Here is a 17,187-nt window from a genome sequence, read left to right as displayed (position 1 = left end):
CTGGTTCTGGGGTCAGATTGCCTGAGTTCAAAGCCCGGTGGGCCTTTTCCCGTAAGCAATTTATCTAACCTCTGGGTCTCAGTTGTAAACCTGGGAAAATAATAGTCCCTACCTGTGTGTGTTGATTAAATGAGTTAATATTTGTAAGTTCTTAAGACAATCTGTCATGCATAAGCCTTATTATTATTAATATAATTGATATTATAAGTTATTCATTTCATTATTACTCAATAACATTACTAGTTATTACAGGTCATATTATTACCTTTCATTGAGCACCTGCACTTGCTGAGCAATGTCCTTTATTTAATTCTCATAACAATCCTATTATGCCTGTTATATACATATTTGTATGTCCATTTTACAGATGGAAAATTGAGACTCAGAAGTTACAAAATTTGTCAAAATCAAAGTAAGCACATAAGCCCAGGTCTGAGTAACATCAAAACCCATTCTCTTAACCATCATACTACTAGTATATATTTATCCCGTCAACAAAGGGAGCCCCTCAAGCTAATTGGCATTCCCACCGCAAAACATGTTTGGTGTTTGTTGCCTGCCTGATGACCTTCTAGGTGCTACAAAGGAGCTCACAGTGTGAACATGCTGACATTTTGACTTGATTTGATGAATGAGCATCTGTATAATCGGGCTAGTGGCAAGCTGTCAGGGAGAGAACCCTGTGCAGACAAAATACAAAATCAAGTTTTAGCCCCATTGCACTAGGTGAATTCAAGGCTCTATCACACTAAAGAATTGTTTTACATCACTCCTGGCGACGAGAAGTCCTGATGTACTTCCTCTGGTTTCTGAGAGAGCAATGAAATGTGTACAGCCAGGTCATTATTCTGATACTGGGTCATCTTAAAAGCAGTTGTTTCTTAAAACCAGTTTTGTTTTTTTATTATTCCACGGAGATTATAGTCTTACAATTTGAAAAAATTTTTAATTAAAACATAAAGCAACTATATAAGCAACAGTGTGAAGATCCCAAAAAGTCAGTCATATGAATGTTATCAGAGTCAGGAATATTCCCCCAGAAAAACCAAACTTGTCTTTCTAAAAGTGCAGCAAAGAAACTACACACTTTCTAGGTTAAGGAACCTAGTAATAGTATTTTATAGAGAGAAAAACAGAGACAGACCTTTTATGCATGTTAGTCAATTTGAGCCTCTCACCAGTACCTTCAGTTGGGCAGTGAACCCCATGGTGCAGATGAAGAAATTAAGGTTCAGAAACAGTCAGTGATTTTCCTAGACCACATAGTAGGTGGTGAAGCCTAAATTCTAAGGTGGGGTTATTCTACTACCTTAGACTGCCAGGCATTCCTTCAAAAGCATATTTTAGAAATGTGCCAAACACTCAAGGCAAGCAGACTATGGTTCCTGACCTCACTGTCTAGGATCCAGACATGAAAATAAATAATTGCAATTCAGTATCATATAATATAAGTCCTGGGCATGATACAAACCTTCCGGGAGGTGAGGGGGGTAGGGGCTATTGCTTACTCTGAGCCACATCTCTTATTTAGAACTAGTGGCCCGATGCACGAAGATTCGTGCAAGAATAGGCCTTCCTTCCCCGGGCTGCCGGCACCGCCTTCGCTCCAGCCTGGAGCTCCCTTTCCGCCTTCGCTACAGCCAGAGCCGCCTTCCGCATCTCACCTTGTCACATCAATTTGCATATTCCCTCCTTATTGGTTGTGGGCGCCACCATCATTGTCACAGAGTTATGGTCAATTTGCATATTCTGTCTTTATTAGATAGGATAATTTATTCCCATCATTTAATGAATAGAAAACAAAATGTATGTAAGCAGACAGAAATATATGAAACATTTCAAAAATTATATCCTGGGGTTTCTCAAAATCCCATAGGAGGAAAAGACATGAAATAAGAGAAGGGTCAATGGAAGCTTCAACTTAATATTTAGGCAGCAGTATTAACTGTGTTTGGCTGGAATTTTCCTTCAAGCTGACATAGTAGATGTGTTATATCTCTGGAAGTAAAATTTCACAGTCATTGGGGCACCCAAGGATACTCAGCACACAAGCAGAGAAGGAAAGTGGATGTTCATGTTTTTCCTTCCCAACTCTGGCCCTCGGATGGTTTGGGAGATTCTGCAGAACTAATACTCTTAGCAAAAGCTCATTTAGGCTCAGAGATGATTGACAATGTATCTATGAGGTACCAGACAACAAGACAATTCAAACTGCCAAACATGCCCTAGCTAGTGGATAGAGCATTGGGTCGTGGACTAAAGGGCCCCAAGTTTGATTCCCTTAAAAGGCATCTACCTTGATTGCAGGCTTGATCCCAAAATGGGCATGTACGGGAGACAACCAATCAATGTGTTTTTCTCACATCAATGTTTCCGTCTCTCCCCCTCCTTCCACTCTCTCTAAAAAACAAAATCAATGAAAAAAATATTTTCAGGTGGAGATTAACAAAACAAAACTGCCAAACAACATGCTTTTAAAATCAGGAAGAAAAAACAACAACAACACATCCAGTTAGCTGTGATGGTAAGGGGATAAATCACCTTTTACACACATCACCTGAGTTTACTGTTCTAGTCAGTAATTTCCTTTCCAGATAAAGACAATGAAATGTAAATTCATTGCTCTCTCCTATACAATCTTAAACATTGATTTACTTTCAGATTCCTTTTGTGTTCTATTTATGGAACCTGGAATTTTAAGCATCACAAATAGAAATTTAAAAGTGCACCTATAGTGGAAGCTGAGGATTAAAGAGAGGGGATTGGCCTAAAAGTGATCTATTTCCTGTAGTGTACTACTTTATTCTGTCAAGTCTATATAGAAACATAAAGATAGACCAGTGCTGTTTTATTTTGAGGAATTCTATAAAAGTTGGTGATATTTCAACTGTTACTTATTAAGAACCCCAAGTGGGTACTGTGGTCTTAAGGTAGCACCTTTAATGACACGCTTCTATAGATAAATATTTTATAACTAGAGGCCCGATGCATGAAATTCGTGCAAGAGTAGGCCTTCCTTCCCCCTGCTGTCGGCACCAGCTTCCCTCTGGCACCTGGGACCTGAGCTTCCCTGCGGCCACCGGCAGGCACCCGGGACCTGGGCTTCATTCCAGCCACTGGCAGGCACCTGGGACTTGGGATTTGCTCTGACTGCCAGCAGACACCCGGGACCCAGGCTTCGCTCTGCCCCGGCTTCGTCCGGAATCACGTCAGGAATGACATCCGGTCTAATTAGCATATTGCACTTTTATCATTATAGATTGCTTTAATCTGTCTATGCATATTTGTATGTATATTAGATAAATATGCATTTCTCTGTCTATACATATTTAACTACTCATTCAGAAATAGCACAGAGAATAGAATTTAACTCTAACTATGTACTTTCTATGTCCTCTGATCACACCTGTATCAAACATAAATAGGCATTTGATTTAGGAACAACTGCCTAGTTAGTCATTAAAATGAATGAAAGTAGACTAAACTGTGAGAAAAATCATTATGCAGCGTGGGGAAAGGAAAATCCGGTGTCTTTAGTTCCTCCTTTCTTGCTTTGAGGGATGACATCTTGTGAACTGCCACAGTCATCTAACCCCCTCCCACCCTCAGCCCAACCAACCTCTGCAGGCAGCTCAGGAAAAGGACATCGAAAAGGAGAGTCCTGACTGCATGTAGGAGCCTCATGAACACGCTCCAAATTAGTTTAGCTTTCCGAGGCTCAGTCTCTTCATCTGAAAAATAAGGTGGTTGAACTAAATGACTTTGAAGGATTATTGTTCTCCCAAGTCCTGGTGGGAGCTTTGGCCATGTGAACAAATATTCCCTTTGTTCCAGCCACTTTCCAAGGAGAAGGACAGCGTGGCGGAGAGGAGATTTGCAGGCAGCCAGGAAATTCTGAATGAGGCTGAAGCACTCCCTGTGGCAGCAGCCAGCCACACCTCCCTCCCAAGGAGCAGGACCACATGGGGCACTTTCCATGGGGCTGAAAAACCCTGTCACATATACAGTTAATAACCACAATCAAACCAGAATTGTGCACCAGACTCTTCTCTCCAACCACCCTCCTGAAAACAAGCAAACAAAACAAGATATCTGGAATCAAGGACAATCAGAGGCAGCTCAAGGAGAGGGTGGTGGCCAATCCCAAAATACCCCAAGTTCATGTATAATCAGTGTAAAGAATGAGCTGCTATACCGATATACAGCTTCAGGGCAAACCCCCCTGTCCTCTCTGGCACACTCCAACCTGATTACCTTCCCGCACCCCTTTTAAGAGAAAATGGGAAACTATAAAATGAAGATACATCTTGACTACTAAGGACCAGCCTTAGCCCCAGACCTACATGGGTCATCTTGGTCACTAAAGAGGGACTTGCTTGACTTCTCTGAAATTTTAGCACCACCTTGTTCTTTGCCACCCAAATAATATCTCTCCAGTACCTTGCCCTCTATCTAAGAATTCCCTGAGGACAGGGACTGAGCTAATCAACTTGATTTGTCACCAGTTCATGGCCATGAATTATTCTAGAGCATCCCAAGATAAAGAACCCTATAGTTCTTTGCTAGGGTCATTCAAGTCCATATCTTTCTAGCTATCTTTTAATAACCTCACAAAGATAATCTAAAAATCACCTAGCAATATGTTGTAATAACCCTACTGTCATGCTCAGGCAGTCTTTACCCACAAGCGGAGTAAAAGGCATAATGTAGACAAAAGCACTTTGTGACCAGCAAGGCTCTAAACAAATATAAAGATGCGATACACACATACTAGTACATGCTAATTCAAGTGCTTACACATACCTGTTTATAGTACTTGTATACATATTAGTCACTACATGCTTAGACCACTGATAATACAGCTTTCCTAATGTGCTAGCATTCACTAGATTAGGTAAATCTTCTAAATCACCTTTTCTATTTTGAGTTGAAATTGTGCAAATTTGATCTTCATCGGTGGACTTCCTCTAGAGATACTAGTTTGGGATTAAATTTTTGCTCAGAATTCAGAATATCATAAGAAGATTCTAAAATCCACCTACCTGGGGGCTTGGTGGCGGGGGGGAAGCTCTTGAGAAGCTATTGGAAAACCAATTCCATTTTATACACTCAATTTCAAAAGCCAGAGTAGATATGAAATACTCTGCAGTAAGGAGGAGGAAAGCAGATTTCATGCGGTTCTGTCTGTGACTTATCGAGGGAGGGAATGTTTATGCTTATAAGGTAGCCTCTGAAACAGACCCCACTGTTGAATAGCATTTCAACTCGTTGCAAGCTTTGATACTGGTCTCGGACAACGCTCTGAGTCACTTTTCCTCTGTTAGGTTGGATATGGCCTTAGCCTCAGCGTTAAGCAGTATTTGGGGAAGAGCTGGCTAGGGTTAAAATGCCATATAGGCCATGGAATACAGAAATGTCGAGTGATGACCAGGTTTCTGGAATAATAGTTTGGTGTTATTAGCTTAGTATACAACTGACTTATCAGGCTCTCTCTACCAACCAGTATAGGATTTATTTATATGATGGATACAAAATTGGGGAAACCTCTTGGAAATGTTCCTAACTAGAAAGACTTTGTGTTTACTTGTTTTATTTCATTTTTATTTTAGGTTATAAAGTTTTCTTTAAAAATATACCCTCGATACTGAGGAGAAAGAATTTACTATTTAAATTTGAACCATTTTTATGAAGTCTATTATAGAACTGCTATTTGGTTTTCAGATAGGTTTATTCTAGGACAATGTTGTGCTAGACTATTTAGAAAATGCTTATTTTAAAACATTAGTTGATTAAATAAGATAATCAAGTTTTTAATTTTATTTTAGATCAAATGTTAGAAAATGTAAAATTTACCTCCAAATATTTCCTCTGAATTAGTTGTTCTAAAGGTCAGAAATACATTGACTAAATTTCCAAAGAAGGGGAGGAGTTGCTTGTGTTTAAATTAACAGTCAATCCATATGTCAACAAAACCCAAATAGTAAAGGTCAATCCTAATGATGGCCCTGAGCAATTTTCATAATTAGATTTTCATCCTCTGTGACTCACTAATTGTGCTTCTGGTAGTGTGTGGAGGTGGTTTTTGAAAGTGAGTAGGGCAAGATTTGAATGGGCTCTGGATTATATACTTTTTATTTGCTCTATCAAGACTCTTCAAGTGCTTTTAGGACTGTGAGCTGTACTCTCAACCTCTGTAACTATAAGACCTCTCCTCCAAGAGCCAAAACAGGGAAATTCCTGGGAAGACCCTCACACTCAAGTTGCCATGCTTCATAGAGCCCTTAGAAAATGTCTCTGCTGCCAAATCCTCTGTAGATAGAAAATCAAATCCAGAGGAACTAAGACTTTAAGATGTTAAGTGATTTTCCAAAGGGCTCAAGTAAAAGTCTGAATGGGGGCATATTGGCTTCCTCATCTTACAACTCACCAAGTCCAGGACATTGAAGTAAGCTGATCTTCGCTGATCTTTTACTATGAAAGCTGATTTTGAAATGAAATGTTTTCATAATAGATTCTTTCTCAATTTTCTTAGCTAGCTTAAAGAAAGGGAACTGTAATTTTTCAAACATTAGGCATGCACTATTGCAATAAAATGAAAACACTTGTGATCCTAAACAGCTTTTCATTATTAAATTATTAAGAAGCCACCCTCTTAGTTCATTTGTTTTGCTGCCTGTGATGTTTTTTCCCTTTGCATACACCCTGCTGAAACACAAATGCTATATAGATTCTTTCAGTTTTTCTTTCTGCTTTACTTTCTGCTTTCTCACCTTCTCTTAAAATGCAGAATCTCAGAGGTGGGGGAGGGTGGGTAGGTGGGAAGAGATCAATGAAAGAATGTGTATGCATATATGCATAACCCATAGGGTGGTGAAGGGACATATCAAGATTCCTCAGAATCTTTATGTCCCATTTAAAGATACACTCAACTTTCCCCACTCCCAGGATTTGGGACTCTAATGAAAGGCAAAAGTTTTTTTAAATGCTCTTACCTAAGCTTTCTGAAATTTGAGAAAATATTAACTTTTTTATTAACTTATTCATTCATTCTTTGTCCAGATATTATTATTAACTGTATTAATCTGATTTTTTCATTGTCTTTCTCTATGTTTATATTTCATTGAACTGTGTTTTATCACATTTTCATTATTATTTTTTATAGTTAATATCATAGTCTTATATTTTATTAATATATTTTATTGAAGAACTCTAAGAACACTTTGGCTCAGGTCTCCACAAAGTAAAAATCAATTATTTTATTCTCTGATACAATAATTGGCAATAGAATTTGTATGAAAAGAAGACCAGAAGCTACCCTAATTCATTGGTGAGAGAGTTATGAGTGGTTGGACCATGAAACTGAGCCAACAAATGAGTTATAGGTTATTTTTGTCCCCAACTCTTTCTTAAAAGAATTTGAGGAACTTAAATGCTAAAAAAACTACTTTTTTATTGAAGATGTAGATTACTAAGAGATGGCTGTTTTAAGCTTAAATTGTGTTCTTAAGCTGACAGCACAATTCTATTTGTGCTAAAAAACTAATGATCTCTAAATAGAGATTAGAAAAATCAGAAAGGTCTTGAAATTGACATTGTCCTTTCTGACATTTGTTGCCTATTACACTGTAACCAGTAGACTTGTTTTACTAAATAATAGAAAACTTATAAAACTAGAGGTCTATTGTCAAAAAGGCAAAATGCACACTTGGTTAAGTGGTTCACCTTTTAACCAGTTGTTATAGTTACTGCCTCAGAGCGTGGATTCTGAGGAATCTTGATATTCTGAAAACCTAATGCAGGCACTTAAAATTTGCCTTGAGCAAGTCCGTAGAGATATCCTGGCATTAATTTAAAGCGAATCCCCTAAGAATTCCACTTTCACACTAGTAGTATAAACTAAACAGAGAATTGAGCGGTTCTCTAGATCCTTAAGGCAAGTGAAAAATTAAAAATGCATTAATCATTTTGATTGAGGCTGAGGTATAGTATTTTAGGAAGAATACTTCCAAGTTTAAAAAAAAAAAACCTTTGGGGAGAAAAATGAATAGGGGGTATGTAGTTCACCAAGGAGAAACCATCGTTTCTCATTTTAAAAAATCAGGGAAATAAAAGAGGGGGAGGAGAAAGAATTGGGAAGTTCAATGCAACCCCCTCTAATGCTATCTATAGCCTTGAGTCTCAGCTTTCTCACCTATAGTTGGGCCTTGGGTGCCCTTGGTAATAACACTAAAAGCAGCAGTTTTTAAAGATACACTCAACTTTCCCCACTCCCAGGATGTGGAATTCTAATGCAATCACCCTCACAGTCCGTGGCTGTCTGAGACACTGTAGCCTTTGGGAGCACCTTTTGCTGAAATGTCTAGTGAGAGCTAAAATAAGCCCCTTTGGTGGGAAAACCCGCTGAGTGGTTGAAATCAGAGCTGCAGAAGGTCACTTGCTATTTTAGTAGTTGCAAGCTGGTCCTCATTTTATAACATTACAGTTATAAACAAGAAGTTGTCACCTTGCTTGTCAGTTTACTTATTTCTCACGGAAATAACCAGATGTCGCCTCTTTCCCTACGTGGAATTAGGTAATTTGAATGACTTGTTTCCAAACTTTGCTTTACTGTTTGGATCAATATGTAAGGTGTGTGTGTGTGTGTGTGTGTGTGTGTGTGTGTGTGTGTGTGTGTACACACATATATATCTTTAAGCATTACTTCAAAATATAATTTTTCCACTGTCTGATGCGATTCACCTTTAAAACTCCATTTACCAGTGAGAACTTGATCATATGCATCTCAACTATCTGTAAATGCCTTAAGGGGGATTTCTTTCCTACTTATTTCAATAGATCACAATGAAGATTGATGAGGACTGGGGAGAGATGTGGAAGTCCATAGAAAAGAACCCAACCAGCTTCTGGAATTTAGATACAGTCCATTTGGAAATAGAGAAAGGAAGTTAGTTTCAGCCCCAGGGTCCTATGATTTATGCACACACTATTGAAAATTACCACTAATTTTATTCCATTTTCCCTTCAAAATTTTATTTCTCTCTTCTTAGAATTGCCCATATTATAAGTGTATTTAAGATTAACCTTAAGTGGGTTTAAGATTACACTTCTAGGGAAGAGAGACAATTTTAATAATATTTTAAAATATTTTTATCAAAAATGATAAAGCATCACAGGGTTGTAAAGTACACATATGAAATATAGTCAATAACATTGTAATAATTATGTATGCTGTCAGATGGGTACTGGAAATATCAGGAGGAACACTTTGTAAGGTATATGACTGTCTACCCACTATGTTGTACACCTGAAACTAATACAAAATAATATTGAAAAAATTACAAAGCATATTTACCTATATCAATTATTTTTAAACCTCTTCATCAGGGTATTAATTGATATACAAAAAAACTATATATTATTTAATGTGTGTAATTTAATGAATTTGATGATAAATACCCATGAAGCCAGCACCACCATCTCTGCCATAAACATATCCCTGTATCAATTATTTTAAAGATTTCTGGGACGATCCTTTCACTTGAATCCCACATTATCATTTCTATTTCATAAAGAGGGTTATTTAATACATGAAGTTACAAATGTTATTAATTGGTTATAAGTCTTGAGTTCCAATATGCCTTCCTTCAAGAAAAGCATCAGGGTCAAAGTCTAAAAACAAAGCAATTTTATTTTTTTTAAGTTGTACACATTTATATGGGGAAATAGAAGAGAAAGTGAGACGCTATTCTTCATGAAATTAACAAATAGAAAATAGGGATCATGGACTTAATATTAACCTGTAATTACACACCCAACTTTCCCTTGCCAGCATCAATATTTACATTTTATCCATCATGATTGAAAGAAGTGACTGGACTGAGCATGTCAAACTATTTTTCTCGGTCCTTGATATCATTTTATTAATTACCAAAGCAGCCCACATACTCTGAGTTGGACAAACCTCTGTATACAGAATATTAACTGCTGAGAAGAAGTTAACTGCATTTTATTTTCCACTTAAGAAATCTCCAGCCTCATCCCTGGTTTTAGGAAGGGCAGAGTGTAGGGTCCATGGGCATCGCCTCTGCAGGTGGTAGAATTTCCCATAGTCAGTCATGTGGGCCCTGTTCCTGTCGGACCCATTATCCCAGCACAGTCCGTGCTGACTCCAACGTGTGCCTCCTGCAGCCCAAGTCAAAGAATCCGACAAAAACTGGGCTCTGAGCGCAACTGCAATCCAAGTCGGGGAAACGGATGAAGGGGATGTGATTGCCCAGAAAGATTCCACATCCTCTGCTCTTTTACCTCAGTCTCTTTGTCTGGACTTTCTCATGTGGTCTGTCCCTGGAGATGGTAGCGTTTACTATTACCTTTTCTATTTTTCCAGGCAAGGACTCTTAAAAGTTCCTTTGGCTCCCAGCAGGAACTTTGCATACTGTATTCATTGTCTCTCCCTTTGTCCCTTCTTTTTTAATCTTTCTCCCCTTTTCACAACCGCAGACTCTCTAGTTCAAGCAAACTGTCTTCTCGGTTGTGCATCTTTCTAATTGACAGAGTGAACCCTTGGGCCTTGCTCCTATGGGACCAAGTCTAGCTTTACTTTGTGGCTTATTGACCTGAGCTTTGAGAGGGTCAAGTTGGGTTTTTGCACGTGGCTCACCTTTGCACTGCAGACTCACTGAAGGAAGTAGAGGGGGACTGCTTCGCAACTGTGTCTGAGCTTTCATTGATATTTACAAGTCTTATGTCAAAAAGAGATTTGCCTTTTACTTCTCCCCACAAGAGTATGGGAAATAATTATGCATGTTTAATGTTTGACTTCAAAGCCATTGTGAATGCTTCGGTTTTAAAATCATTAAATGAAGACTCAATCTAAGCTTTCTAAAATCCTTTGGGAAATAAAGCAGAAAATGGAAGGATGATGGATGGATGATGGATGGGCAGATGGATGAACATTTTCAACATTATTTTACTAAGTCAACATTGGCTGAACACCTACTATGTAAATGTTCTCACCCTCACTTTTCTGTCTTGAATCTAGCCCCTCCATTGTATCTCTGTCAGTCTTACCTAGTCCAGAACCCCCTCACATCTTGCCTGAATTTTCACAACTACCTGATGAATCTCACATACTCTCTAATGCCATCTCCCCTTCTTTGCCATGACCAGGACCACCTTTCTAACACAAAAACCACATCACTCTCCTGCTTCACAGCTTCCACAAACTCCCAGACGCCTACAAAATCCAAATTCCTTTCTCAGCTCCTCAGTTGCTAGTCACAATTTCCATCCCTAGTCTTATTTATCTCCTTATCTCCTCCATGCACTCTATGTTGCAAACACTATAGAATTCTTGCTGGAAAAGACAGACTCAATTTCAAAACACTATTTGCTAGCCCTGTAAAAATGGCTCTAGAGTCACTCACTTTGAACCTCATATTTTTCCGAAGTAAAAGGGAAATTGATTCTAAAAGGTAAGGGTTGTGCCCCACTGGCGCAGCTCAGTGATTGGGCTTCGAGCTATGAACCAGGAGGTCATGATTCAATTCCCAGTCAGGGCACATGCCCGGGTTACGGGCTCGATCCCCAGTGTGGGGTGTGCAGGAGGCAGCCTATCAATGATTCTCTCTCATCATTGATGTCTCTATCTCTCACTCCCTCTCCCTTCCTCTCTGAAATTAAAAATATATATTTTTTAAAATAAAAGGTAAGGGTTGTAAAAATGTAAAACATAATGTTATAAATTATCAAGTCAGTTTTTCTATCTGTGCCTTTGTAATGTCATTCCCTCTACCTGAGGTTCATCTTTCTCTTCTTCATGTAACAGACAAACTCCTACTCAGACCCAGGGCAACCGGCATCTTCTCCACGGTTGTTTTCCGTCTCCCCCAGACTGAGTTAGACACTTTCTTCTTTGGGCTCCCACAATAACTCAGGACATTCATTACATAATGATATGATAGGATATTATTGTAAGATCCTAAAAATAACATCTTTTTAAAAATCTGTACCTTAACCTGGCTTAGGATAGTTTCTCAAAAAGTACCTGTTGAGTGAATATATGAAGGCACTACGCTGGGCTCTGCAGTCTAGTTCTCGAAGAGCTCACACGCTTGAAGGACAGGGAACAAACAGAATCTACACAAATAACCACAATGTGTGGCTGCCTAGATTAAGGGTTTAATTGGAGGTAGAATCAAAGTGCAATGGTAGCTGTACGAGGACACAGAGAAGCAGGAAACCTCCACCAGAAATGGACATCTGAGCTGAGTCCTAAAGCATGCATGTGGATTTAACTTCTAATTTTGCTTAACCTGCCCATCTGATTAGGTCCACTCCTCCTCATACACCATAAAACCCTAAGCTTTGGTGGTGTAAGACTAAATAATTCTAAAACTTTGGCCAACAATTCCTAGGATGTGCCATAAAGGAATAGATAAAGAGTTTTTCATAATGCAATTTTGAGCAGCAATTGTAATTTTGCTTATTAACCCTGAAGCCTGTAAATGTTAGCTAACAAATCAGCATATCTTTGAAGATGAAAACAAACTATGCCAAGAAGATAAAGGTTTGAAAACTAAAGAGCTATAAAAAAAATCTATGTTTTCATTATATACCTGCTGAGGAATAGATACGTGTTTTTTTAGACTCTAAGTAATTAAACTGCCCAAGTGAAATTGAAAAATGATGAACCATGATATACCAATCTATTTTAATATTATGTATAGAGTTGTTCCTGCCCTTTTTTATAATATAAAAAGATATTCAATAAAATTTTGAATATAGGATTTTTAAAGAAAGTATTTTATAAGATAATAAGCAGTGAAAGTCTAAAAATGCTTAATGCTGAATCCGATAGAGCATTAAATACTACAAATGCTAACTCATAGTTCTGATTGAAAAAAATCTAGTAAATATTGAAATATCTTCCTTCAGTGCAGCAGTGGTTCCAAAACTAAAGTTCTCTGCTTTGTTTCCATTGCAGTCATCACACTGCTTGCTTCCCTGATGACAAACTATATAACATGTCCTAAGAATGGTAATTTACTTATTCAGTGTTTGTAATGTGCCAGGAAATGGGCTATATGATTTTTTTTTTAATTTGGGAAGTTCATTAGGAGTTTCTCTCTCCATCACTAAAACTCTATTTCACACCATATATACCAGAAGCTTAGCAAGGCCAAAGAAGTTACCTAAGTACTGCTTTGAGAGTTATCTTGGAGAAATTAAAAAATAGCTATTTAGAAAAACAAACTGTCATAGAAGAAATTATATTTGAAATGGCACAACCTGAAACACAAGAAAAATGCCATTTCTGTATGAGCCAAGAACAGTCAACAGGCTGAAAACCAGTTATCTTCACTTTGCTCACACCCAATATACAGAATTCCCATGTAATTTGGACAGTATTCTAAGATATTGCCTTGTTCATGTGTTCCAACAGCAGATGGAATTATGAGGAAACCTCTTAACAGCTCTGTCCAACCTCAGGGGTTTGATAACAGGTTTTTAAGGAGAGCTCTTCTGTCTGTTTTTTTTTTTACTCAAATTTCATATCTCCAAACCCCAAATCATCAGTATTTAAAATACAATACCAATTACAACTCACTTGGAATAAATGGCCCCAAAGACTGACTATGTTTGTTACTACCTTTTTTTATGAATATAGTTATTTTATCTTTTTTAACTCTTTTAAAGAAACATTTCATCATATAAAAAATTAGAAAGAATATAATGCCCCCATGACCCAATGTCAATAATTATCAACCCATGAGTCCTGAAATTATCAACCCATTTCATCTATAACATCTCTCCTGTTTTAAATTATGTAAGATATCTACATGGTTCCAAAGTCAAATCCACAAAATAATGTCATCAGAGAAGTCTAGCTTCTATCCCTGTCCCTCTACACTATTCTCCTTCCTCCATAGAAAACTGTTGTTTTATTTTAGATTATTGCTTAATCCTCTCCTTTTTAAAATATGAGCAAATATATTTATTAATTCCCCCTTTCTGAGCTAAACAATGGGAGGTCCACAATTTTCAAATATTTTAAAGTATTTAGAGTGTAAATGTCAAGACTGTTAGTGGAATTTTAAGCCTAAAGCAAGAGACATAATAATTTGTATTTATTCTTTAAATAACTGATTATTTGAACACTTTACAACTTGTAAGACCCAGGTGTGTGATCAATCAGAGAAGGAAAAGGCAGTACATTTTGATTAAAAGGCTGAAAATTAAAAATAGGCAATAAAGAGTTTGTCTGAAGATTTTAAAATAGAGTGTAGTGTTAAAAACGCTCTCATACGATTGGAGTACCTCCCAAAGGCATTCCAATTGTCAACACATTAAGAGCAGGTTCCTTTGAGCAGAGTGGAATTTCATTTGCAAACCCTCAAATCAATTGATATCCTTTCTCATAGATCGAATTGCACAGAACATCATTAAGTCCCACTTGGAGACATGTCAATACACCATGGAGGAGCTACACCAGCTGGCGTGGCAGACCCACACCTATGAAGAAATTAAAGCGTATCAAAGCAAGGTACTCTGGAAAACTACAGGGAAGTTTTCCTGTAGTTTCTCTATTTCTGGCTTTCTCAACTTCACAAGTACTGACATTTTGGGCTGGACAGTTCTTTGCTGTAGGGACTGTCCTGTGCATTGTAGGATGTTTAGCAGCATCCCTAGTCTCTACCCACAGAGCACCCCCTCGCACAAGAGTATGACAACCGAAATGTCTTTGAGATTGAGATCCTCAATTATAAGATCTACCAATAAATGAAATTTTAATTAAATGTAGAAATCTTCCTGTTTCTAAATATTTGACTATAATATATATTGGAACAATGAAATCTTATCACTTTTATATAAATAAGAAGACAAAAGTATAGTTATGCTCAATGAAAACCGGAATTAACACAGTCAGATTTATGTTTCCCATTCCAAAGTAAATAACCCAGAGTTCAAAATACATTTCTGGGATTCTATATTAGTTAAGAGAGCAATTTGATTTGATATATTTTCCCTTAAAATTAATTTTATACCCCCCAAAAAATCACTGTAAGTTCTGGGAAAAGAACACAAAAAAAACAATATTACAAGTTTAGACTCCATCAAGTATACATGAAAATAAGGCTTTTATAACCTTATAAAAGCCTGTGGATGAAATTGGTATTCCTCAGTGCAAGAGTTTGTTTTTACAAATTGGACTAAGTGCTTGAGTTCATTTAGGTGAGATGATGGAGGACAAGGAGGGGGAAAGGATAAAGAAACTATAAATATCTTTACATGCTCTGGCAATGTTTCCATGATTCTAGGCTCAGTACTTGGATAACTGTGGCATATCAAGGTTCAAACAGGTCAAAATAATATCTTAGAAAATATTGCCCACCTCTTTTAAAGGAATCCAGTAAATTCCCCCCTTGGTCCCTAAGTGACAGATAAGCACAGTAGGGCAACCCTGAGTATTTCACTGACTCTCCCAGTTGCCCTTTATTCCACATACATTCTGTCTTTTCTCTCTTGAAGTCCAGGGAAGCACTATGGCAGCAATGTGCCATCCAGATCACTCACGCCATCCAGTACGTGGTAGAGTTTGCAAAGCGGATAACAGGCTTCATGGAACTCTGTCAAAACGATCAGATTCTACTTCTGAAGTCAGGTAAGCAAGGCAGAAATGGGGTGGGCCTATTTTAGACCAGGATGTGGTCGACCCTGAGCTCAATGTTGGTTCTAGAAAATCCTCCTTCTAACATATACCTCGTTTTTACCACCCACACTGTCAGCCAACTCCCAAAGGAAACTCTCAGCAATAAAAATGCCCTGATACTCACTCAGTTCCCCGTTTGAAGTCAAATACAATTTTGCTTATTGAAAGTAGAGCTATTAATTGCAAAGGTTGAGATACCCAGCTTGACAGGCAGTGCAAGTAATTAGTGTGTCAAGGTGGCTGAATTGCTGAGCTGGCTCTAAAATGTACTATTTGCCTTCTGCTGGGGGAACATGGTGGGGGGGATCCAGGCTAGCTGAGCTCTGCCTCTGTGGTCATTTCCAATCATTTTAATGAGGATAGCCTGCAGCCAGAATACACCGGGAGAATCTCCACTGTGCTCTCATCATTCCCTCCTCCTTCTCTCACTTACTCTGACACACACACAATGAGGAGGTAGCTTAAGAAACTGCACATGATTGACTTTGCAGATACTATTACCCAAACAGGAAAAAAATTATTTGTCATTCTTGGCCCTATTTGAAAATAGAAGATAAGAACCACCATGGTGTATATATTAACATTCGTGGTCTCTAGACCATAGTAATAATAATGTACTCTTATATCTATAACTAGAGGCCTGGTGCACGAAATTTGTACATGGGGCGGGGGAGGAGGGTCCCTCAGTCTGACCTGCACCCTCTCCAATCTGGGAGCTAGTTGGACATCCCTCTCACAATCTGGGACCTCTGGCTCCTAACTGCTCACCTGCCTGCCTGCCCTAACCACTCTGCCTCCCTGCCTGATCCCCCTAACTGCCCTGCCCTGCCGGCCTGATCTCCCTAACTTCCCTCCCCTGTCGGCCTGGTCGCCCCTATTAACTTTTTTTTTTTTTAATCTTATTCCCTTCACACACAATTGTATTTGACTTCCTTAATGGCTTCTCCCTCTCACACAATTTTTCTCTCTCCTTTATATAACACTTTTTCCTACTGACTCATCATTTATAAACTTTTCTTTCCTCCTTATTTCCTACTTCTGTGCCATCATCCTTCCCATCATTCTCCTACCCTCCCTCCCTCCCCAATTCCTTCTTTCCTTTATTTTTACCCCTGCCCTTCCCTCCCCTTTTCCTTCCTTCCCACCTTAATATTTTTCTTCACTTCCTCCCTCGGACCTGCTTTGCTCCCTCCCCCATTTCTTCCTTCTTCCCATTCTCCTCTTAAGCTCTACCCGCTCCCCTTTAAAACTTTTCTTCCCTCCCTCTTTCTCTCTCATCCTACCTTTCCCATACATTCTTCTCTACTTACTTCCACTGTTTTAATATCTATATATCTACCTGCCTAATTATTCACTATCATTTATCTTTTTTCTTTTCTGACTCCTACTTTTAAAATCTGTCCCAAGTACACAACTATGCTTGACTTTCATTATAGCTTCTACAGTTCACTCACACATCCTCTTTCCTTCTTTAA

General features: G+C 38.3%; 1 protein-coding gene across 1 annotated transcript in view; it reads left to right on the top strand.

Moving 5' to 3' along the window:
- The window catches only part of RORB (RAR related orphan receptor B), a gene marked incomplete at both ends in the record, with an annotated part of 62,760 nt that overhangs the window by 25,990 nt on the left and 19,583 nt on the right, over positions 1-17,187 (top strand). The window contains 2 exons of the mRNA XM_079789953.1: positions 14,424-14,545; positions 15,532-15,664. Coding sequence (XP_079646079.1) covers positions 14,424-14,545; positions 15,532-15,664 — 255 coding nt within the window. The remainder of the gene's footprint in view (positions 1-14,423; positions 14,546-15,531; positions 15,665-17,187) is intronic.

The sequence above is a fragment of the Cnephaeus nilssonii genome (genome assembly GCF_951640355.1).
Source record: "Cnephaeus nilssonii genome assembly, chromosome: 14".
Lineage (NCBI taxonomy): Eukaryota > Metazoa > Chordata > Mammalia > Chiroptera > Vespertilionidae > Cnephaeus > Cnephaeus nilssonii.
Note: the sequence above shows the minus strand (reverse complement) of the source record. Positions and strands in the feature narration are given on the sequence as shown.